Below are 26,240 nucleotides of genomic sequence, written 5' to 3'. Positions count from 1 at the left end.
AGAAGCATGTAGGGTGCTGGGGGAGGGGGGTGGTATTTAGGGGGAAGGTGCTAGATGAGGTAAAATACTCGCTCTTGCTGCCGGATTAGGTCATTCAGTTTTTTGCGGCACGACTTCCCCGGTTTTCCTGGCCAGTACCCTGGCACTAATGCATGCTGCCACTGCCTCCCCGGCTGCATTTCCATCCCTTCCCCTGGCACGGCATCCTACTGGGGGAAAGCGCGTGTCCTGCCTTGCCTTCACCACCTTCAGCAGCCTGGCTAGATCTGTATCCAAAAATCTTGGAGCTGTCTTCCTGGAGGACATTTCTTCCTGCACTGCCTGCCTGTCTGTCCATCTTTGGGGTTTTTATGGAGCTTTCCCTTGTTAGGGCAGATAAGCCGCAGGCAGTTTGGGTGAGTCACGTGCCCGTTAGAGCATTTCAGAGAGTTTAAAGCAGTTTGCCTTGTTACCATGAAGGGGAAACCAAGTCAGCATTTACAGGTGTGCTGATGGAGGACATGATTTGTGTTTCTGTGATAATCAGGGGTAGGGGAGAGAGAGGGTCATGTCACTCAGACATTGGGGCAAGGGGGGTGGTGAGTGGGACATGTGTAAGGGGATCTGGGGCGGAGAGGTGGGGGACAAGCGTGTCAGTAATGTTGGGTTCTCCGATGTCTGCGGCGGGAAGTGGGAGGCTGTAACTGGTCCGGGGGTGTTCTGTGAGGAGAGCTGAATTTCCTTAGTTTTTTCTGCGCATGCACAGTTTGTGGCTCCAATCTAAGCTGCTGGCGTTCTGGTGAATTAAGCCCCGCCCACTGCCTCTCATGTCCAGAAACGGTCTAGCCCATAGTTTCAAAGACTGAGTGTATAAGATTGACAGTTAAAACTCACCCGAAAAACAGATCAGCAACTTTTCCGTTTTCATGCTAGCTGGACACATAAAAAAGTCTCATAAAATTCCACCCACTGGCTTTGGTCTTTGTAATATTTAATTGGAGGAAGTTTATTTTAATTTAGCATTGAACAAGCAACTTGACAATTTGGAAGCAGAAGAGGAATTGAGGAAATTGGTGAAGAGGTTAAACAGAGTGCCATTAGCATATATCTGGTTTCAGGATAATGTTGCTGAGGGCAGCATGTCGATTATTTAATGCAGTATGATATGTTGGTATATTTACCTGAAAGGCACTGAGCAACGCTGTTCAGCCTAGAATTGCTATAGAAATACTGTAACCTTATGACAAAAATGTATGTCATTGAATCGATGACTACTCACACTCAAGCAAGCTCTTGGCGACCATTCTATATTCTGAGTTGGGATATGTTATGTGCTGCACCCTCAGGACAAAAGAATATGGAGTTGTAACACGTGGGGTTGAACGCAAACAACAATGCAGGTTTATTGTGTAGCTGTTAACTCTACAAAGGCTTGATCTTGACTTCATGAACTATACACGTTACTAGACTCTTAAAGTGACCGTGCAACAACACCACATAAATAATGAAATAGATTAAGAACATGGTGAAATTCTCCAATAAAATGACTAAGTGTCATCTCTAGCAGGAAAAGTTGGCGCAATCCTGATTGCAATCCACCCCCACTTAATCACTTTTTGGAGGAGGAGGGTGATTTGTGCCGTGAGTGAGAGCGCGGGGCCTAAAGACACCGGCAAGGCCTGCTCCCCAGAGATCGGCCTGCAGCTGTAGTCATACTGGTGGTGCAGCCTTCCAAGAAGGGTCCTCCTAATTGACCAACCCCTCACTTTTATGTCATTCTATTAAAAATAGTAGACGGGGCCTCGATGTAGTAGGTGCAGTCAGAGGGAAAGTCTTGGCAGTCCTACCAGGGAGGGGAGGTTGGCACTGTTCAGGCAGATCATTAGGGCAACTAGACATGAAGGTGCCCTTGCTGGCCAAGACAGAAGGGCTGCACTCAAGATGATAACATCAAGATAAGAGAGAAAATTGCTCTGTAGGCCTATTCTATCATAGGCCTGTGGCCTTTCATCCCACAGGTGTCAACGCATGGGCATGGCACCACCTACAGGGAGCTGGAAGCCTTTAAATACAGTGGGGGCCCACTCTGATGTAAAATATTGCTGCCAATTGGCTGTCTGTCTCTGTGGAATGAACAGATGACCTGGTTCCAAGTCTGCCTCTATAAAAGTCTCCTGGAGGCAGGAATATGCCAGGAAACAGTTTTGGCGTGGCGCACCACCATTTTCCCATGGCTCTCGCATCTCCAATTCCGTCTCCACAGGATCAGGTAAATCCAGTCCAATGATGTTCATTTTCCATTTTGGAAATCTTTGTTTCTTTTCATCTGCGTATCTCAAAAGATTCAGGTAATAGAAACAGAAATACGGGAAATATTCTGCAGGTCTGGCAGTATCTGTGGTGAGAGAAACAAGAGTTAACTTTTCAGGTCTGCGATCTTTCATCGGAACATAAAGTTTGCAAGTTATATTTATGTAAAATCATTAACATAATAAAAATGCCCCAGGATGCTTCAATGAAACAAAAAACTACACTAAGCGCTAAATAGAGATATTAGATCATAGAGATAACCAAAAGCTTGGCCAAAGAGTTGGGTTTTAAGGAGCGTCTTAAAGGAGGAAATTGAGTTTGAGAGGTGAAGGGACATAGAGAGCTTATTCCAGGATTTAGGACCGTGGTCATTGGGCTAGATTTAGAGGAGTGCAAATATCTCGCAGGTTGTGGGACTGGGTGAGGTTACAAAGGGTAAGAGGTTATGGCTGGATTTGAAAGCAAAGCTGAGAATTTCAATATCAGGATTTGACTTGACTGGGAGCCAATGTAGATCAAGGAACACAGGAGTAATGGGTCTTGGTGCGAGTTAAGACAAGGGTAGGACTAACTTTGTTCCTTTCTGCACAGATGCCGCCACACATGCTGAAGATTCATTGCATTTTCGGTTTTTATTTGCGATTTCCAGCTTCTGCGGTATGAGACCTCAGCACAGAACCCTTTGTAATAATTCTATATGACTGGACGTGAAATAGTCAACCCCTTGGAGGATAAAATTAACATTCTAGTTTTTAGTCTTCCCTCCCTGTCCTATTAAGAGATTAAACTTGTATAAACCATGGATTAAGTTGTCTATCAGAAAAATGAATTGTAGGAGCTAAAACTGAGAATTTTCATATTCCTGGAAGGCTTCTTTCCTTTCCGTATTGGAATTTCATGCACTATTGGAAATGTATTGAACAATAAATTTCATAGAGTTATGATTGGATGCAACAGGTGTGATTCTGAACTTCTTTTTAAAAAAAGGGATTTTTGTTTGCTTTGTATTTATTCTCCATTTTATTGAGCCCAACAAATGCTTGACAAGTGTTGCAATTTTAAACCGATGATTCAGCATTGTCAATCTTTTTCCCATGAATCTCAGTTTGCTTAATTCTTGTTTTATGTTCCATTTTAATTGAGTAAAACACTCATAAAGTGTATTGATACAAGGAGCAGAATTTGTTGAGGGCAAATTTCACAAAGCCAGAAGAATGAGTTACAGATCATACACCTGTGGTGAACCATCGTTGGTTCCCACCAGGTAGTACTGAGCCAGGGTCTGGCCAGTACTATGAGTCTGTATATATGTTGCTGTTGGGGTTAGGGTTGGGTTGTTCTACATGTTACTGTTGGGGTTAGGGTTGGGTTGTTCTACCTGTAATATAGTTATTATGGTACATCCCAGTCGGGCTCCGCCTCCTGGGAGAGGTATAAAGGTCACTGCTCTGTCTGGGACCCTTCAGTCTGGGATCATGTATTATATGTGGTAGCTCTATTGTAGTAGTCAATAAAAGCCTTTATTTCCTCGAGCATCTCTAGCCTCGTGAGTTATATCGCGCATCAATTTTATTGACTACTAATTGAACTCTCGTCGTTGAAAAAAAAAGAAAACGATACAGAGAGCATGGAGCAAATGCTTAAACCCGAACGTCTTACGCTGGACCCACGTGCGGCGGGCGCCTCCAACACCTTCGACCACTGGTTGAAATGTTTTCAGGATTACCTCGGAGCCTCCGCAGCGGACGACAGACTCCGGGTCCTCCACGCGAGGGTAAGCGACGCTGTATATTTAGCGATCCGTGCGGCCACCGACTACAAAGGGGCCCTCGAGCTTCTTAAGAAGCGCTATATTAAACCGCCAAACGAGATGCATGCTCGATATCTCTTAGCCACTCGACGACGGCAGCCCTTTGTAATAATTCTATATGACTGGACGTGAAATAGTCAACCCCTTGGAGGATAAAACGGGGTCATTGGCCCTGATCCAGACCGTATGCGTCCCCTCCTCGAACTTCCCCTGCCCACTAGCGTAAAAGCACTGAGAAGATGCTTAGGCTTTTTCTCTTACTACGCACAGTGGGTTCCCAATTACGCGGACAAAGCCCGTCCGCTCATCAAGTCTACCTCTTTTCCCCTAGCACCAGAGGCTCGCTTGGCCTTTGAAAAACTAAAAGCCGACATCGCGAAAGCCACGATGCACGCTGTCGATGAGTCCATCCCCTTCCAGGTGGAGAGCGATGCATCTGATTTCGCCCTGGCCGCCACACTTAACCAGGCGGGCAGGCCCGTCGCCTTTTTCTCTCGCACCCTCCAAGGCCCCGAAATTCGACATTCAGCGGTGGAAAAGGAGGCCCAGGCCATTGTGGAGGCCGTCCGGCATTGGCGCCATTACTTGGCGGGAAAACGGTTCACCCTGCTCACGGACCAGCGGTCCGTGGCGTTCATGTTCAATAACACGTTACGGGGCAAGATCAAGAACGATAAGATCTTGAGGTGGAGAATCGAACTCTCCACCTATAATTACGACATCATGTATCGTCCAGGGAAACGCAACGAGCCCTCGGATGCCCTGTCGCGTGGAACATGCGCCAGTATGCAGGACAATCGATTGCAGGCTCTCCACAATGACCTCTGCCATCCAGGGGTCACTCGGCTCTACCACTTCATAAAAGCCCGGAATCTACCCTACTCGGTGGAGGATGTCAGGTCCATAACCAGAAGCTGCCGGGTATGCGGGAATGCAAACCGCACTTTTACCGACCTGACAGGGCACAACTCGTTAAGGCCACTCGTCCCTTCGAAAGACTGAGTGTGGACTTTAAGGGCCCCCTTCCCTCGACAGATCGGAATGTGTACTTCCTCAATATCATTGAGTACTCACGATTCCCTTTTGTCATTCCCTGTTCTGATACGACAGCTGCCACGGTTATCAAGGCATTTCGTGATCTTTTCACCCTGTTCGGTTACCCCTGTTACATCCACAGCGATAGGGGCTCGTCGTTCATGAGCGATGACTTGAGGCAATACCTGCTCTCATACGGGATTGCCTCTAGTAGAACCACGAGCTACAACCCTAGGGGTAACGGACAGGTGGAACGTGAGAATGCTACAGTCTGGAAGGCTGTCTTACTTGAAGTCAAAAGGCCTTCCAGTCTCCTGTTGGCAAGAGGTGCTCCCTGATGCGCTCCACTCCATACACTCACTCCTGTGTACGGCAACCAACGCTACTCCCCATGAGAGACTGTTTTCATTCCCTCGGAAGTCTTCCTCTGGGACCTCATTACCGTCTTGGTTGACGTACTCGGGACCTGTCCTCCTGCGGCGACATGTTAGGACCCGCAAGTCCGACCCTTTGGTTGAACAGGTCCATCTCCTCCACGCCAACCCTCAGTATGCCTATGTGGCATACCCTGATGGGCGAGAGGACACGGTCTCGATTCGAGATCTGGCGCCAGCAGGGGACTTGGAAACCCCTGTCGCTCCCATACCTCCTGTTAGAGACCCCCCAACTATTGTTTCCCCTCCTGACACGGCGCGGGCAGCATCGGGACCATCACTTAACCCTTTTACTCCCGTGTACAGCTTGCCTGAGTCCAGGAGATGGTCGCCACTTCAAGGCGTGTCCGAGTTCAGCGGATTGTCACCACTCGGGGTCAACCGGCCCGTGAGACATTGGAGGAGCCGTTGGACACCGCCTTGGGGAGAATGCCACCGCGAGTGCCTACACCGGTGTCATCGCCGGTGTTGAGAAGGTCACAACGACGGTGCGGTCCCCCTGACCGTCTGAACTTATAGACTGATGACCAATTGTTCTGTGGTTTTTTTTTTGTACCCCGCCGGCCTTTGTCTTCAAAGGAGGGGTGAATGTGGTGAACCATCGTTGGTTCCCACCAGGTAGTACTGAGCCAGGGTCTGGCCAGTACTATGAGTCTGTATATATGTTGCTGTTGGGGTTAGGGTTGGGCTGTTCTACATGTTACTGTTGGGGTTAGGGTTGGGCTGTTCTACCTGTAATATAGTTATTATGGTACATCCCAGTCGGGCTCCGCCTCCTGGGAGAGGTATAAAGGTCACTGCTCTGTCTGGGACCCTTCAGTCTGGGATCGTGTATTATATATGGTAGCTCTATTGTAGTAGTAAATAAAAGCCTTTATTTCCTCGAGCATCTCTAGCCTCGTGAGTTATATCGCGCATCAACACCCTCATGGATTTACTCGTTTGGATTCTGGGGAAAGAGAAGCAGGAATTAATTTACATATTTACGAATTCTCCTACTTTCAATGAGGGATCCTGAACAGTAGACTGGGTGGAATGTTCTTATTTTTTTGACCATGTGCCAACTCAGACACTGCTGGCTTTTCCCGCTCTATATTTTGACGCATAGTCAAAAAGGGGAGGAGACGGGTCCCAAAAAGTCAGAGCCCGTCAATCCAGCAACTCCTGTCTTGCCAGAAACGGTGCCCCGATGTGAATAAAGTAAAAATAGAATGGAGGAACCACCACCACAAAACCCCAACCCCTCACCATAAAATGAGATGCCTGATACAGGAGCAGCCATGTGGCACAGTGCACTTGGGTTTTGAGTCTGTGTACAATAAAGCAGAATATAGAGTAGCACAAATAATGCCTCATGAGTTACCAATCTCAGCTTATTATTTGAAGGCAAACACTCCTCACACAACCACGGGGAGTTACCCCAGACCTTGCATATCTCCTACTGACCAGCTACCCACCATCTCACTTGTAGATTGGGAATAGGATGAGAAAATCATGAAAAAAAGTACATTCTTGCACAGCACTTTATCATGTCCTCGTGATGTTCCAGAGTGCCGATGGATTACATTGAAATATTAATAACTGTTCTTAAGAAGGTGAACATCAATGTGGAAAAAGGAAAATCTCGTGGAAAGAATTTGGTGCTTTAATGAACAGTTTCTCATATAGGATCTGGCATATAAGTGTGGTATTGTCATAATTGTAAGGACAATTTCAAATCCAAGGTAGCAACATGAGAAGTCAGACTTTTGAAACTTCTAAGAGCCCATGAATTACCCAATGAATCCATGTTCAAATGGGCATGATTCTAGGTCCTCATATATCAATGGCAAAATTATTTTGATGTCTTATTTGATTTATGTGAATGGTCCTTCTGAGGACATCGTTGGATGATGCAAGGAGATTGGCCACCTCCTCTGCTATTAGTTTCTTTAAATTTGGAGTCAATCAGCCCATCAGATGTCTGCCAGCTGAAAATGATTCCCTTTCTCAGCCTTTGGCAGGACCTCCATAGATCATGGTACTTCTAAAGCGTAACTATGCATTGCATGTTTTATAAGCTTTCTGCCTCTACCCCTCCCTCCAACCTCTCACCAGGGGGAACGGGCTGGAAGACTTAAAATGGGTTTGATATCCGAGAGAATCCCGATTTGGCCCTCGCACCCGATTCATCAGACCATCGGAAATCCCGGCTGGACTAATAGTCCCGGAGAATCTCCTCCTATATTTCTGTTTTGTGGAAAGTAAACACTTTGGGCGTATCGGCAATGACCAGAAATGTCTTGAATGTTTCCAGCTTTGGCTGTTTTAGTGAAGGATACCTGCCAAGCAGGCAGTGCTTAGAAGTTGACATGTATACAGAGGTCTGTTTTTAGAAAAAGTAACACTATTATATTTATTAAATCTATCTTTATTTCTTTTGTGCAGACTACTGGGCCGAGGCATTGAGCTGACTGGTTACATTTACATCTGGGAGAACTTTAGGCTGTTTGTACTCCCATGGGATTCACCCTGGACATGGTGGATGACATTTTTAGGAGTTGACTTTGCCTACTACTGGCTGCATCGAATGTCACATGGTAGGACAATTTTGAAGCAATAGTTTACTGATAGACTATGCTTATATATTATTGAAGTTTATGGCATACTTATGTCTTTACACAGTGTTATAATTCCAACAAGGATAGTCTTCCATCAACAAAAAACCTTTAATGATAACACAAGACTGAGCCACACCCACAGCTTACATTATGCAAGTCAATACCCAGGGACCTACAGGAGTACTTGTCTGGGTTGAAGCAATGGCTTTTAAACCCCTGCTGCTCACTTTTCATTGGGTGAGCCTTCGCTCATTCAATTCACACGCTACTAAGTGCACGGGAAGATCTAATGATGACCCCCAGTCCCCTTCATAGCCAACATAGTACATAGGGTATTTCAACTTTTCAATTGAGATTCTTTCTGTAAGATTGTGCGAAGAATAGTTCTGCTGAAGTTATGACAATAATTTCACGGAGACCACTGCACATGTTAAAGTGCAGCTGCTTCAGTCAGATCAGATTTTTGCTAATGGGATGTTCAAAACATGACTTGTGCACTTTAGACCAGGTAAGAGAAGGTCTAAACTTACTGGAGTTCTTTGGAGACGTCACATACCGTTTTGGAGAAGTAGGGTACCCTTTTGGATATGTTCCCAGGACACCTTTGGGAGAGATGAAGGTGCTTTTGGGAGAGGTCAAGTGCCCTTTCGGTTGTTAAAAATGGACATAACTATATACACGTGCATAAACTCATTATACTTGGCAGGAGAACAATCAAGAGTGTTGTCAAAGGACCATTAAAGAGAGCTGTCAAGAGAGATATCAAAGGGCACTGTCAAATTGTCAAGAAATTTAAATCTCCAGCTCTTTAAATATTTTTTAAAAAAACTGACTGCAGTGTTTAAAAAAAATCAGTGCTTGCTATTTCTCTCCCTTTTCAGGGACTATCATTATAAGATTAGTGTTGCATAACTGATTTGACAACCGGTCATGATCACGGTGGGGTGCCTGTCTGTTCGCATTTTGACTGACGGCTCCAATGTTTAAAAGTCTTTGAAGTGGGACTATGAATATAGCTGCTTGTTTATATAAAAGAGCGAATGAAATTAAATGTGGTGAATGAGTTTTTATTAATTATTTTTTAAATAGTGAATTTACCAATAGAATCATCCTTATTTAATCTCAGTATGAATCCTGCCCATGGTAGTTAGTGGATGAATTGGCATGAAAGGTGTAAGGGCAAAGGGTAGTGATTGGGGACATGGGTTGACATGAGTTGGCACAAAGTTATCATATGGGATATAAAGGGCTATGGAATGAATGGGAGACAGGTTGGCATGGAGCATATGATCCACAGGATGTAGGTCAAGGAGAATATCTTGGCATGGAGGGTATGAAAATCCATCAGAGCATGAGGTGGCATGCATAGGCATGGATGGGGTATGGGGAGTATGTGAAGGAATGAGCAGGTGTGAGGGCTGGAGAGCTTTTTCATAGCTTCAACAAAGTGCCAGAGGGCTGAGGCTGGCCTTTTTCCCAGCCCGCCTCTGCACTCAGCAGCCTCTGAATACTTGCCAGGCACAGCAGCCATGGCTCCCATTTTAACACCGCCCCCCCCCCCCCCCCGAACCTTCTGATCCTGAGGTGATAGTGCTTTGATGGTGCAGATATGTAAATACACCGGTTTGGCAGTATTCACCTTGAGCAACATGATCTTTTAAGTTATTGTTCTTCACTGATTGGAAAAAATGGAGGACACATTGCATTATTTCCAGTGTTTAATCGATGGTGGGAAGCACATTTCTTCTCTTGTGATGAGCTATCTCAGATAATACAAGTGTGATGTCAAATTTTAATTGCTGATAAATCAGAGGATATGGCTATGGTAGCACAGTAATTATGTTTTATTATGTTAAAGGTGCTACATAAATATGTTGTTGTTCGATTAATGATCCAGAAGCATGAATTCAAGCATGCATCATTTCCGGATGCATCACAACTTGGTGTGGGTCGCGCTCTGACCAAGATGACAAGAGACTACAAATGTAGCCCAGTCCATCAGACAAATCATTCTCCCATCCATTGACTCCTTCTACACTTCCCGCTGCCTCAGGAAAGCAGCCAGCATAATCAAGGATCCCCTGCACCCGGATATGTTCTCTTCCACCTTATTGCGTCGGGAAAAAGATACAAAAATCAGCTAGTTAATCAGTACTTCTCCATATTGATCACCAACTGGAAGAAGCATCGAGCGTGGCAAGGGCACAAAATGTACTCGCAACGTCCATTACCAAAAAGGCCACCACAACAGGCTGAGCAGGTCAGGTTTTGAAGGGCATATCTGGCAGAATGGGCCTGGGGCAAGTGGTGAGGGAGCCAGCACAAGGCTAATGGCTCAACATTGTCCTCACCAATATACCTTTCTCAGATACATCCATCCGTGGCAGTACTGGTAGAAGCACAGTAGAGAAAGAGGCCTGTCTTTGCTCTTCAGTTACCCTGCATTGTGTGGTGTGGCACTATCACCATGTTGAATTGAGTAGGTTCAGAACAGATCTAGCAGCTCAAAACTGAGTATTGGTGAGGCACCGTGGGCCATCATCAGCAGAAAACAGTATTCCACACACACTGTGACCTCACAGCTCTCCCATCACCAGAGCTCTGAAGAAGTCATACAGACTCCAATGTTAATTCTGTTTCTCTCTCCACCGATGCTGCTGGACCTGCTCAGTTTTGGCTGCTTTTATTTTGGATTTCCAGCATCCACAGTATTTTGCTTTTATTTAAGCTAAGGAATCAACCCTAGTTCAATGAAGAGTATAGCAGAGCATGCCAGGAGAAGCACAAAATTAGATGCCAATCTGCTGAACCTACAACACATGACTACACGCATGCTAAACAGTGGAAAGAGCATATTACATACAGAGCTAAGAGATGCTGCAACCAACAAACAGTCAGAGCTCTGTCATCCTGCAACATCCAGCCATGAACGGTGGTGGACAATTTAACAGCTAATGGGAGGAGGCAGCTCTATGAACACTCTCATCCTTACTGATGGAAGAGGCTCTCAGGACTGCAGAAAAGTCAAGGTTGAAGCACTTGCAACCACCCACAGCTAGAAACTAGTCTTCAGCCAATTCAATTCACTCCTTGTCCTATCAAGAAACAGCTCAGCACACTAGATAGAGCCCTGTCCTGGCTGTACTTATGAAGTCTTGAACTGTAAAACTAATTACAACTTCTGCCAGCTACAACATGAAGATTGGCATGCAGGTGCAACAAGCGGTGAGGAGAGCTAATGACATGCTGGCCTTCACAGCAAGAGGATTTGCGTATAGGAGTAAGGATGTCTTACTGCAGTTATACGGGGCCTTGGTTAATCCACACCTTGAATATTACATGCAGTTTTTGTCTCCTAGCCTGAGGAAGGGCATTGTTGCTTTTGAGGGAATCCAGCGAGGTTCACCTGACTGATTCCCGGAATGGCAGGACTGACATATGTACAACTATGACACCAACATCTACCTGGCAAATTAGAAAATTGATCAGCTTTATCCTTTCAAAAAAGGTCAATTAGAAACATAGAAAATAGGAGCAGGAGTAGGCCATTCGACCCTTCGAGCCTGCACCACCATTCAATGTGATCATGGCTGACCATGCACTTTCAGTATCCCACTCCCGCTTTCTCTCCATACCCCTTGATCCCTTGAATCACAAGGGCTACGTCCAGCTCCCTCTTGAACATGTCTAACGAACTGGCCCCAACAGCTTTCTGTAGTAGAGAATTTCACAGGTTCACAACTCTCTGAAAGAAAACGTTCTTCCTCATCTCAGTCCTGAACAGCTTACCCCTTATTCTTTCATTGTGACCCCTAGTTCTGGACTTTCCAAACATTGGGACCGTTCTTCCCACATCTAGCCTGTCCAGTCCCATCAGGATTTTATATGTTTTTAGGAGTTCCCCTCTCATTCTTCTAAATTCCAGTGAGTACAAGCTCAATCGACCCAGTCTTTCTTCATATGTCAGTCTTGCCATTCCAGGAATCAGTCTGCTGAACCTTCACTGGACTAGATAGCAAGAATGTCCTTTCTCAGACTCGGAGACAAAAACTGCATGCAGTACTCAAGGTATGGCTATGAAGGCCAGCATGCAATTAGCTTTCCTCACTGCCTGCTACACCTGCTTACCAACCTTCAGTAACTGTTCCACCATGACATTCAGGTCACGTTGCACTTCCCCTTTTCCTAAACTGCCACCATTCAGATAATCTTCCTTCCTGTTTTTACTACCAAACTGAATAACCTCATATTTATCCACATTATATTGTATTTGCCCACTCAGCCAGCCTGTCCAAGTCACCCTGCAGCCTCTTAGCATCATCCTCACAGCACACACTGCCACCCAGCTTGATGTCGTCTGCAAATTTGAAGATATTTCATTCAGTTCCTTCGTCCAAATCATTCATGTACGTTGTGAACAGCTGGGTTCCCAGCACTGAATCCTGCGGTACCCCACTAGTCACTGCCTGCCACTCTGAAAAGGACCCGTTTATTCCCACTCTCTGCTTCCTGTCTCTTTCTATGTCAATACATAAATCCTCAATATCACGAGTTTTAATTTTGCTCACTAATCTCTTGTGTGGGACCTTGTCAAAAGCCTTTTGAAAGTCCAGATACACAATATCCACTAGTTCGCCCTTGTCTACTCTATTGGTCACATCCTCAAAACATTCCAGAAGATTTGTCAAGCACAATTTCCCTTTAGTGAATCCATGCTGACCTGGACAGATCCTATCACCATTTTCCAAATGCTCAGTTATTACATCCCTAATAATTGACTCTAGCATTTTTTCCACCACTGATGTCAGGCTAACCGATATATAATTCTCTGTTTTCTCTCCCTTTTTTAAAAAGTGGGGTTACATTAGCTACTCTTCAATCCATTGGAACTCTTCCAGAGTCTATAGAATGCTGGAAAATGATCACCAGTAGTGGGAACTTGTGTATGGAGTCAGTAGAGATAGGCGAGGTGATGAATGAATACTTTTCTTCAGTGTTCACCAAGGAGAGGGACCATGATTTTGAGGAAGAGAAGGTGTTACTGGCTAATAGGCTGGAGGAAATAGATGTTCGGAGGGAGGATGTACTGGCAGTTTTGAATAAACTGAAGGTCGATAAGTCCCCTGGGCCTGATGAAATGTATCCTAGGATTCTTTGGGAGGCAAGGGATGAGATTGCAGATCCTTTGGCTTTGATCTTTGGGTCCTCACTGTCCATGGGGATGGTGCCAGAGGACTGGAGAGTGGCGAATGTTGTTCCTCTGTTTAAGAAAGGGAATAGAAATGACCTGGTAATTATAGACCAGTTAGTCTTACTTCGGTGGTTGGTAAATTGATGGAAAAGGTCCTTAGGGATGGGATTTACGACCATTTAGAAAGATGCGGATTAATCCGGGATAGTCAGCACGGATTCGTGAAGGGCAAGTCGTGCCTCACAAATTTGATAGAATTTTTTGAGGAGGTAACTAGGTGTGTTGATGAAGGTAGGTCAGTTGATGTCATATACATGGATTTTAGTAAGGCGTTTGATAAGGTCCCCCATGGTCGGCTTATGATGAAAGTAAGGAGGTATGGGATAGAGGGAAAGTTGGCCGATTGGATAGGTAACTGGCTATCTGATCGAAGACAGAGGGTGGTGGTGGATGGAAAATTTTCGGACTGGAGGCAGGTTGCTAGTGGAGTGCCACAGGGATCGATGCTTGGTCCTCTGCTCTTTGTGATTTTTATTAATGACTTAGAGGAGGGGGCTGAAGGGTGGATCAGTAAATTTGCTGATGACACCAAGATTGGTGGAGTAGTGGATGAGGTGGAGGGCTGTTGTAGGCTGCAAAGAGACATAGATAGGATGCAAAGCTGGGCTGAAAAATGGCAAATGGAGTTTAACCCTGATAAATGTGAGGTGATTCATTTTGGTAGGACTAATTTAAATGTGGATTACAGGGTCAAAAGTAGGGTTCTGAAGACTGTGGAGGAACAGAGAGATCTTGGGGTCCATATCCACAGATCTCTAAAGGTTGCCAGTCAAGTGGATAGAGCTGTGAAGAAGGCCTATAGTGTGTTAGCTTTTATTAACAGGGGGTTGGAGTTTAAGAGCCGTGGGGTTATGCTGCAACTGTACAGGACCTTGGTGAGACCACATTTGGAATATTGTGTGCAGTTCTGGTCACCTCACTATAAGAAGGATGTGGAAGCGCTGGAAAGAGTGCAGAGGAGATTTACCAGGATGTTGCCTGGTTTGGAGGGTAGGTCTTATGAGGAAAGGTTGAGGGAGCGAGGGCTGTTCTCTGGAGCGGAGGAGGCTAAGGGGAGACTTAATAGAGGTTTATAAAATGATGAAGGGGATAGATAGAGTGAACGTTGAAAGACTATTTCCTCGGTTGGATGGAGCTATTACAAGGGGGCATAACTATAGGGTTCATGGTGGGAGATATAGGAAGGATATCAGAGGTAGGTTCTTTACGCAGAGAGTGGTTGTGGTGTGGAATGGACTGCCTGCAGTGATAGTGGAGTCAGACACTTTAGGAACATTTAAGTGGTTATTGGATAGGCACATGGAGCACACCAGGATGATAGGGAGTGGGATAGCTTGATCTTGGTTTCAGATAAAGCTCGGCACAACATCGTGGGCCGAAGGGCCAGTTCTGTGCTGTACTGTTCTATGTTCAATGCGTCCACTATTTCTAGGGCCACTTTTTGAGCACTCTGGGATGCAGAGCATCAGGCCCTCGGGATTTATTGGGTTTGAATCCCGGCAATTTCCCCAATACAATTTCCTGACTAATAAGGATTTCCTTATTTGCGTCCTCCTTCGTGAAGATAGATCCAAAATATTTGTTCAGCTCGTCTGCCATCTCTTTGTTGCCCGTTATTAATTCACTTGATTCTAAATCTAACATTTGTCTTCACCACTCTTTTTCACTTCACATATCTATAGAAGCTTTTGCAGTCAGTTTTTATGTTTTCTGCAAACTTACGCTCGTATTCTATTTTCCGCTTTTGAACTACCTCTGCTGAATTTTAAATTTCTCCCAGTCCTCAGGTTTGCTGCTTTATTGGGCCAATTTGGCTTTAACGCTATCACTGATATCCCTTGTTAGCTATGGTTGAGCCACCTTCCCCATTTTTCTCTTATGCCAGACAGGGATGTACAGTTGTTGAAGTTCATCCATGTGTTTTTTAAATATCTGCCATTGTCTATCCACTATCAATCGCTTAAGTATCCTTTGCCAGCCTGTCCTAGGCAATGCACACCTCATACCATCAAAGTTAGCTTTCCTTAAGTTCAGGACCCTAGTCTCAGATTTAACTGTGTCACTCTCCATCTTAATGAAGAATTCTATCATGTTATGGTCACACTTCCCCAAAGGATTTTGCACCACAAGGTTGCTAATTAATCATCTTATTATGCAATGCCCAGTCTAGGATGGCCTGCTCTCTAGTTGGTTCCTCGACATATTGGTCGAGGAAACCATCCCTTATACATTCCAGGAAATCCTCCTCCATTGCATTGATACCAGTTTGGTGAACCCAGATTGAAGTCACCCATAATAACTGCTGTACCCTTACTGCACGTATCTCAAATTCCCTGCTTGATGCCATCCCCAACCTCACTACTACTGTTTGGTGGTCTGTACACGACTCCCATAACGTTTTTGTCCTTTGGTGGTCCACAGCTCCACTCATATAGATTCCATATCATCCAGGCTAATGTCCTTCCTTACTATTGCTCTAATTGCTTCTTTAACCAGCAATGCTACCCCACTCCTTTTCCTTTCCATCTATCTTTCCTGAATATTGAATACCCCTGGATGTTGAATTCCCATCCTTGGTCACCCTGGCGCCAGACCTCCGTGATCTCAATTACATCATATTCATTAATGACTGCGCAGTTAATTCATTCACCTTGTTACAAATGCTCCTTGCATTGAGACACACAGCCTTCAGGCTTGTTTGCATTTACTGTTCTCTTAGAATTATGATGCAATGTGCCCTTTTTGATTTTTGCCTTTGGTTTCTATACTTTCTACTTTTCTCCTTACTGCCGTTTGTTCATGTCCCCATTTTACTTCCCTCTGATTCCTACACCAGTTACCACCCCCCTGCCATATTACTGCCCCATCAGTCTACTCTCAATCAAAAGCAAAGTGATGCAAGGTGGCATTGACAGTGCTAGCAAGCGACACTTGCTCATTAATTAACTTGTACACTGATGTTCAGGTTGAGGTCCATCAAGGAAGAAATAGCGAGACATCTGGATATAAATTGTCCCATTGGTAAGACGCAGCATGGGTTCATGAAGGGTAGGTCGTATTTGACTAATTTGGTAGAATTCTTTGAGAACATTACGTGCGCAGTGGACAATGGGGAACCTGTGGATGTGGTGTATCTGGATTTTCAGAAGGCATTTGACAAGGTGCCGCACCATAAGATAAAGGTGCACAATGTTACGGGTAATGTATTAGCATGGATAGAGGATTGGTTAACTAACTGAAAGCGAAGAGTGGGGGTAAATGGGTGTTTTTCTGGTTGGCAATCAGTGACTCGTGATGTGCCTTGGGGATTAGTGTTGGGACCACAATAGTTTACGATTTTATATAGATGATTTGGAGTTAGGGACCAAGTGTAGTGTGTCAAAATTCGCAGATGACACTAAGGTGAATGGCAGAACCAAGTGTGTAGAGGATGCTGAAAGTCTGCAAAGGGATATAGATAATCTAAGTGAATGGGCGAGGGTCTGGCAGATGAAGTACAATGTTGGTAAATGTGAGGTCATCCATTTTGGTAGGAATAACAGCAAAGTGGGCTATTATTTAAATGGTAAAAAATTGCACCATGCTGCTGTGCAGAGGGACCTGGGTGTCCTTGTGCAGGAATCTCAAGGAGTTGGTTTGCAGGTGCAGCAGGTAATTAAGAAGGCAAATTGAATTTTGTTCTTCATTTCTCGAGGGATGGAGTTTAAAAACAGCGAGGTTATGTTGCATCTGTATAAGGTTCTGGTGAGGCCACACCTGGAGTACTGTGTACAGTTTTGGTCTCCTTACTTGAGAAAGGATATACTGGCACTGGAGGGGGTGCAGAGGAGAATCACTAGATTGATTCCGGAGTTGAGAGCGTTGGCTTATGAGGAGAGACTGAGTAGACTGGGGCTATACTCATTGAAATTCAGAAGAATGAGGGGAGATCTTATAGAAACATATACGATTATGAATGGGGAGCAGATTTAGGACTGAGTTGAGGAGGAACTTCTTCACACAAAGGATTGTGAATATGTGGAATTCCCTGCCCAGTGAAGCAGTTGAGGCTACCTCATTGAATGTTTTTACCGCAGGGATAGATAAATTTTTGAACAGTAAAGGAATGAAGGGTTATGGTGTGTGGGTGGGTAAGTGGAGCTGAGTCCATGAAAAGATCAGCCATGATCTTATTGAATGGCGGAGCAGGCTCGAGGGGTCAGATGGCCTACTCCTGCTCCTAGTTCTTATGTAGGACCACTTGGCTCAAGATCCCATTGGAGAGACAAGCATGGACAAACGAGCTGAATTCCAGAGATGAGGTGAAAGTGATTGCCCTTGCCATCAAGGCAACACTTGACAGAGTGTGACATCAAGGCAGCACTTTTAAAATTGAAGTTGATGGGAATTGGGGAAAACTTTCCACTGACCAGTGTCATACCTGGCACAAAAGGAAAACTGAGCACAAAGGAAAATTGTTGTGATTTTTGGAAGCCAGTTATGTAAGGTCTAGGCTATTTCTACTGAAGTTCTTCAGGGCAGTGTCCCAGACGAGTGGTTCACAAGCCGTGCCACCCTGGCAGCACATGTTCTCTCGTAATATTGTTTATAACATGAAAAGGTCAATACTTTTGTTTTTGGCATTAAATAATTTGCATACAATATTTAATAAATACACCTAAATTAATTACATTTATTAGGGACAACGCAGTGAATTTATTACAGTTACCATTACTTCTCGTTAATTCTGATGAATTTTGTTTCCGTTACAAGCATAAGTGGGTGGTGTAGGAGTTTGATGAGGTCTTTTGCCTTGCCTAAGTAGTTCACAGACAAAAGAGTTTGAGAACCTGAAGTCTAAGGATGTGAAGTGACCCACTGCTTTAGACTCAACCACCTCCAGTTCCCTCACCACTGACCTTCCCTCCATCATAAGGTCAAAACATGGGATATTTGTTCATGATTGCATTGTGTTCAGTTTCATTTGTAACTTTCCTGGTAACAAAGCAGTCATACCTGCAATGCAGAAAGACCTGGACAACATTCATGCTTTGATTGATAAGTGAATGCCCATCAATGACATTTCCAACAGGAGAGATTCTATCCCCTCTTGACATTCACCAGCATTACCATCACTGAATCTCTCATCATCAATATATTGTGGGTTACCATTGACCGGAAACTTGATTGGACTGGCCGAATATACTATGGCTGCAACAACAGTAGATCAGAGACTGTGTATTCTGTAGGAAGTAACTTGCCTCCTGATTCCTGAAGCCTTTCCAGCAACCAAAATGCATAGGTCAAGAGTGTTCATTAGCCTTACCTAACCACCCAAGAACTATGACATCATCCAGGTCAAAGCTGCCTGCTTGATTGGCACCCTATCAACTATCCTAAACATTCACTCACTCCATCACTGGCACACTGTGACTGCTGTGTGTACTATCTATGGAATGCTCTGCAGTAACGTGACAAGGCTTCTTGGATAGCACCTTTAAATCCTGTGACTTCTGCCAACTTAGAAGGACAAGGGCAGCAGGCACAAGGGAACACAACCACCTACAAATTCCACTGAATCCTGGCTTGTAAATATATTGATGTTCCTTCACTTTATCTGGATCAGAGTCCTGGAACCACTTCTATAGCTGCCCATTAGGTGTGCCGACAATACACGAACTGCAACAGCTCAAAACGCCAGTAAAACACCAGCTATCCATGGAAATTTGGATGCACAATAAATGCTGGCCTTGCAGAGAACCACATGTCACGAATAAATAAAACGTGTAAGTTTGTTTGTGGAAAATTTATCTTTTTGTCAATTTATGAGCAATTTTACTGGTTTTCAAATGAATGGGTGAATTCTGTCACTGGATCACAATGATCAGAATTTCTTGGCTTTTGAGCTGAGCATGAATAACAGGTTTTGGGTTGTAGTAGCTTTAATCCCATCACTTTTCAGAGTAACTTTGAGGAAAAGGACTCCAGACTTCTTTAGCTTTCCTCTCACCCAAACCAAAGGGGTTGCTGTACATTTCATTCAAAAATTAGTCGTTCTTTAATATAATAACTTAGGATTGTAAGTTGAGTTCAGAATTAATATTACCCATACCTTCCCTGTCATACGGAGCAGCATTGCCAGTATGGTACATAGTGAAAAACAATAAGGATTAATCAGATTAGTTTGCCTGCTTCCCCACAGAATACTGTGCTATAAAATATTACCCACAATCTTTTTCACTATTTATGTAATGCACTAAATCATGTGTTGATAATTTTCCCTTCATACATCAACCTCTGCTGCCAGAAAGAAATTTGATGTGCATTCATTTAATTTTGGACAAGGCTACAGCAAATCTGGGCTCCTGGCAAATCTTTAAGTTTGTATTTTCCAACGAAAATCTGAATGATTGGCAAGTAAGCAAGGCTTTCTGAGCCAAACTTCAAACGGTGCATCTCAAATGTATATAGCACTCTGTTTAGATAATCCATTTTTAAACCTATATGCATGGCATGCAAAATTACGGACTAGCACCACCAAAACAGATGAGCTGGTCATTTATTTAATCTGCTGTGTGTGGGATCTTGCTGTGTGCAAATTGGCTGATGTATTTATTTGCCTGCATAATATTCATGGATACATTTCCAAATAATTCACTGTCTACAAATTATTTAGTGAGAATATGACAGATAGTATATAACTGCAATTATTGTACTTTTCTTTAACTGTATTGATTTAATTTCACCATCTAAGAGGAATGCAGATTCACTTCAAGTATATTTTCTTTCAACAATGAAGATGTTGGATATCATGTTAATACAATATCAACATGTGACACTGAAGAGCATCAAGTTGAATAGATATATGAGCATACTCATTTTTTTCATTTAATTTCAGTTCATTTAATGACAATTCTGGATGGAATAAGTTCTAATTTGATTTTATGTTATGTCTGTATTTCATCTATGCATAGAAAAAAAATATTTGTAAGGGAATATAATCATGAATATATCAGTCAAATACAATTTAAATCTGGAAATTAAAATACAGAAAGTTTGTGAATGGAATTCCTCAGGAAATTTGCTTTTCACATAATTTCTTGCCTCTACATTTTTTCCATTTGTTGGTCCCAAGCTGTGTTCTTAGTTGTTCCCCTCTCCTTTGTGGATCTGGAATGAAAGGTATGGTTTTACAAAACAGTCTGAAATATCTGAAAGAGGCAACCCTAAAAACTCCCCGATTATGATTTTTTTTTTTGTTGCAGTGAAATGCTTTTATTTTAAAAATGTTTAAAACTTATTTAATATTCCAATTTGTATTTCTCAACGTGTCTATATTTTACAATTTCAAATTGGTGACTAGTTGATTTTTTTGCAATGCTGCTTCTGATGGTCGCGGGTCTAGGGCATTGGTGAAGTGTTTTGCATGGTGTTGTTGTATGGTGCATAGGAGAGTTGGGGAACAATGCAGAAAAACAGTGAGGAGGGACCTGAGTAAGAGGACAACTTGGGCAATGAGTTAGAGTGTTGAGTGCAGAAGGGCAAAGGAATGCAGACATTGATGAAGGATAGGAATATAGTACAGCATGTGGGTAGAGAGTGGTAGTGGACATCTGAGGGGAATAGTGACAGTATTATAAAAATCATTGGACTTTGATAATACAGCCAACTGTGATGGTGGTTTGAGAATATTGGAAAGGGGGTTCTGTGGGTCTTAAAGTTTTGGGAGGGAGGTTTCAAGCTCTGGGAATAGTATGTTGGGATCATAGATGTGGCGAGAAAACTATACATCAACTGGCAAAAATTGGAAAAGAAAACAACTTCTTCAAAAAAAAAGCTGACACCGCTCAAAAAAAATTAGAGAACTAAAAAAATACAACTGACTAATAGCCAAGGACACAGCTTTCTGATAACTGAATATCTTAAATTCATTTTACTATATTGTATTTTTGTATTTTTAGTGGTATTTTGGGATCAAATTCCACAATTCACTTAGTTTTCCTGTAAAGCCATTTGTCTTTCATTGGTCATGAAAAGAATTAATGACAGTTTGAGTGCAGTCGGACATGAACTTCTCCTGACTTAAGCTGCAGCTATATGTTATAATTTTGCTGAAGTTTATTGAGAAATGGGGATGAGATAAATGATCTCTGGTGGTGCAAAATGTCTTTTTAGGGGAGCTTTGGAGATAAGTTCCTCATTGCCAAAAACTATAAAAACACTGCTTGTGAGTTCATGAATCTTTTGATTTGATTTATTATTGTCACATGTATTAGTATACAGTGAAAAGTATTGTTTCTTGCGCGCTATACAGACAAAGCATACTGTTCATGGAGAAGGAAAGGAGAGAGTGCAGACTGTAATGTTACAGTGATAGCTAGGGTGTAGAGAAAGATCAACTTAATGCAAGGTAGGTCCATTCGATCTCTTTCTACTAAAATTAAGACCATTTGATTGCTTCTGTATTTCATCCCTGGCCTGCCTGCCCTTCTGCTTGTTGACCTAGCCAAACCTCATCATAGCTCTTCCCTGTCCAAGCCCTGTAATTTTCTAATTACTCTCCCCTTTGCTCTGTCTGAGCTGATCTTGTCTATGGGTTCCACCTCTACTTTCTCCACCTATTGCCGCTAAATTTTCTGGTTGGCAACCAACCAGCACTCTCTTCTCATACAGTATAAATTGTTGTTCCCTTTAGAATCTGGTATTCTTGCAAATTGTCCTGATGAGTGCAAGATGATAAGCTTCAACAAAATGTGCCCTTTTTCAGCAAAACTTATATTCTGAACCACCAAATGACTATATTAATTAAGTTTAATTGTCAGCAGGTGGTGGGTATTATCTGGGGATTCACTTGTGACTCTGTGATTGTTGGGTTAAGAGGTGCTTGCTTGTAATCTGTAACTATGTTTGAATAAATGTTTATGAAAGTGTTTAAACATCAGCACCAATTATATCCTTCAACTGGATTTCTGCAGTGTAACGTGGGAGCAAGAGGATGGTTGCTTAAAGGTGAAGGATGGAGGCGAAAAAAAAGTTTCAGACAGAACCTACAACTTTATAGTAGCCATAACTGAAAATAGCAATGAAACAATTGTGAATTGTTGGGCTGTCATTACTTTCTGATGCTCTGAGTCTGAACCATACGACCAATGGAAGAATGAAGTTGATATATGGACATGGGTTCCATCCCTACAAAGACTATACAAGGTATGGCCTTGGCATTGTCATTTTTGACAAGAAGTAACAACATAGACAACATAGAAACATAGAAAATAGAAGTAGGAGTCGGACATTCAGCCCTTTGAGCCTGCTCCGCCATTCATTTTGATCATGATTGATCATCAAAATCGATATCCTGATCCCTCTTTTACCCCCACCACCACATCCCTTGATCTCTTTAATCCCAAGAGCAATATCTAACTTCTTCTTGAAATCGCACAATGTTTTGGCCCCAACTACTTTCTGTGGTAGTGAATTCCACAGATTCACCACTCTCTGGGTGAAAAAATTCTCCTTGCCTCAGTTCTAAAAGGTTTACCTCTTATCCTCAAACTATGACTCCTAGTTCTGGACTCCCCCACCATCGGGAATCATCTTTCTGAAGCTATCCTGTCCAATCGTTTTAGAATTTTTAAAGTTTTTATGAGATTTCCCCCTCACTCTTCTAAACTCCAATGAATACAATCCTAACTGACTTAGTCTCTCCCCATATGACAGACTTGCCATCCCAGGAATGAGCCTGGTAAACCTTCACTGCATTCCTTCTGTAACAAGGACATCCTACCTCAGATAAGGACGCCAAAATACTCCAGATGTGGCCACACCAACACCCTGTATAACTGTATCCCTATTCCTGTCCTGAAATCCTCTTGCTATGAAGGTCAACATACCATTTGCCTCTTTACTGCCTGCTGTACCTATGTACTTTCAGTGTCTGAAGCACAAGGACACCAAAGTCTCGCTGAGCATCCACTTTTCTCAATTTACACCCATTCAAATAATAATCTGCCTTCCTATTTTTGATACCGAAGTGGATAACTTCACATTTATCCACATTATACTGCCATGCATATGCCCACCCACTCAGCTGTCTAAATCACACTGAAGCATCTCTTCACAGTTCACCCTCCCACCCATCTTTATATCATCTGCAAATTTGGAGATAATACCTTTAGTTCCCTTTTCCAAATCATTAATATATAAGGGAACAGATGGGGTCCTAGCACAGGTCTCTGCTGCACCTCACTATTCCGGCCTGCCGACCGAAAAAATACCCATTTATGCCAACCCTTTGCTTCCTAGCTGCTAATCACCTATTTCAAGACACTACCCACAATCCCATGCACTTTAACTTTACATAGTAGTCTGCTATGTAGGAACTTGTCGGAAGCCTTCTGAAGACCACATCCACCAATTCTCCTTGGTCAACTCTCCTGGTTGCATCCTCAAAGAATTCCAATAGATTAGTCAAGCATGATTTTCCCTTTCTAAATCCATGTTGACTTTGTCTGATTATACCACTGCTTTCCAAATGCTGAGCTATGAAATCCTTGATAATGGACTCTTATCAACTTCCCCAGTACTGACGTTGCCAGAAGTAAAGTATTTTGTGAGTTAGAAATCATTGAAGTCATAGAAACCCTACAGTGCAGAAGGAGGCCATTCAGCCCATCGAGTCTGCACCGACCACAATCCCACCCAGGCCCTACCCCCACATATTTACCCACTAATCCCTCTAACCTACACATTTTAGGATTCTAAGGAGCAATTTTTAACCTGGCCAATCAACCTAACCCGCACATCTTTGGACTGTTGAATGCACATCAGTCGGATCGATGAAGGTTTAGCCCTTTTATTAGAGTTCTTGGATGAAATTTACAAGGAAGCTTATCTGCTCAATGCCAATGAGACAGAATCAAACATTTGACAAATTTCAGAAAACGAATAGAAACATATATATTGTGGACTTTTAGCATTGTATAAAAGATTGACAAAATTCAATTTGGTTCTGGTTCAAGACTAGTATTTAACATGTTGGATTGTGCTCAGCTATTTCATGCACTGGCTAATAGTTCTAACTGGTGTTCAGTTCTCAGAGAGGGAGACCTTTTTGGATCAGATATCTGCTGCCTTAAAATAATCTGTGGGGAAACGGTCACTTAAGCCTTTGTGGAACAAGTGGGACATTCCCCGGTGACAGAAAGAATAGAGGACTCAGTGGTTGCTGAATTTTAAAATTCTGGATCAATGAAAAGAGTAAAGACAGGCTGAATGAGGATAAAAGGACATTTTCTAGGGCTGACTATTACAACAGAAGGCACAATTGGAATGGCAATGTTGATGATTGAAGCTCAGAAATGCTTAAGGAGCAGTTACTAGGCACTTCAAGTGTGACTTGGTAACGTTCTGTGGTGAATTACCAAAGCGGAGAGAAAGAATCTTTGAAATAGCACATGACAAAGATAATTCTGAGCAAGAGGATGAATAAAATGGTGAATCTGAATGAATGGGACAGTCACAAGGAGTTTTAGACCTTTGATAAATGTGGTGGTTGCAGACTCATTTAACAGTGGAGTGCTGGATAGTTCTTATACTTCAACAATAAATGGAACAGATTGGTGAAAATGTTATCTTGATTCATTAAGTAGTGAGGATTGATGCCAGGCTAAGGAATATAAAAGGCTGATAAATATAAAAGTGCTACTTGCTTTTGATTTGGTGATGACAAAACATTGAGGTCACAGAGTTGCAATTCCATATAAAAGAGGAATTTTATAAATACTGATGTGGTCTCTGGTGAAATCCTTATGCCGTTGAGTAAATCTTCTACCAATAAAGTATAAAGGAAACTTGGCATGGAGCATAAGGAGGCAATTACTTTTGTAAGTCAGTGGATCTGTAGAACCCTGTTTTGAATATTATTGTATACCCTTAACAAAGCCTATTGTTTTGATGTTTCTTATCAAAGTATCAATGGTGTCAGGTGATAAAGGAATCAGAGAGATAAACAAGCAATAATCTAAAAGTTATAACCATTTGTTCACCCTACTTGTCCAGAGTTAAAAACTTCTGTGAAATGATAGAGGTTTGTTTGATTAAGATGATACAAGGCTAATAGAAGAGATAGGTGAGATGTGTAGAACTAAGCTTTTCATTGACATGTGACTTTAATAAGGTGTTGTTATGGATCTAAAGGTTTGGGACAAATAAATAATTTCATTCTACATTTTCTCAACCTGGTTTAAATTTTTCTACAATCATAATTATTTTGGAAAGAAAGGATTTTATAGATGTAATATGTCTTTGGAGGCAGAAGTCCCTTCATCAAAATCCCTTTATTTACAAAGTCTCACAGCAGTACACAGAGTGCGAGCAGTTAGTCGTCAACCTCCAGGGTTAAGTGCAAGGTAAAGACTCCCTGATTGGCCCATCAATTGGATCCTTAATTAGGGAATTCATACTCCATTAGACCAACCTCAATGGCCTGATTGAAGTCATTACAATAGACAAAATCGTGGAGAAATGGATAGGGACTGAACTTCGGGCACGAGTGAAGCTTGTGTCTGATAATGTGGGTGGAATTGTCTCATAATAGGTTCAGAAATGTGTGAAAGCATGAATATCATGGTCATGAAAACCACAGCTAAAAGTACTTTTGGCATTCGACTCTGAAAGCAATCACATTGTAATCAATTAAACGCTGCATAAAATTTTAGCTGATCAACCAAATTGCAAGCTGTTCATGTTAAGAATTGATTCCATATGGTTAGAGGATATAGTCCGTATAAATTAGTCCCCAAATTGTCTTCTGTTCTGTGCAATGGTTCTTCCTCAGATAGAAG

At 42.8% G+C, this 26,240-nt stretch overlaps 1 protein-coding gene across 2 annotated transcripts in view; it reads left to right on the top strand.

Annotated features, from left to right (window-relative positions):
• The window catches only part of agmo (alkylglycerol monooxygenase), a 331,096-nt gene that overhangs the window by 71,660 nt on the left and 233,196 nt on the right, over positions 1-26,240 (top strand). For both annotated transcript variants that reach the window (XM_078238398.1, XM_078238391.1), the window contains exon 3: positions 7,996-8,147. In XM_078238398.1, coding sequence (XP_078094524.1) covers positions 7,996-8,147 — 152 coding nt within the window. The remainder of the gene's footprint in view (positions 1-7,995; positions 8,148-26,240) is intronic.

Source organism: Mustelus asterias, chromosome 2, assembly GCF_964213995.1.
Source record: "Mustelus asterias chromosome 2, sMusAst1.hap1.1, whole genome shotgun sequence".
Lineage (NCBI taxonomy): Eukaryota > Metazoa > Chordata > Chondrichthyes > Carcharhiniformes > Triakidae > Mustelus > Mustelus asterias.
Note: the sequence above shows the minus strand (reverse complement) of the source record. Positions and strands in the feature narration are given on the sequence as shown.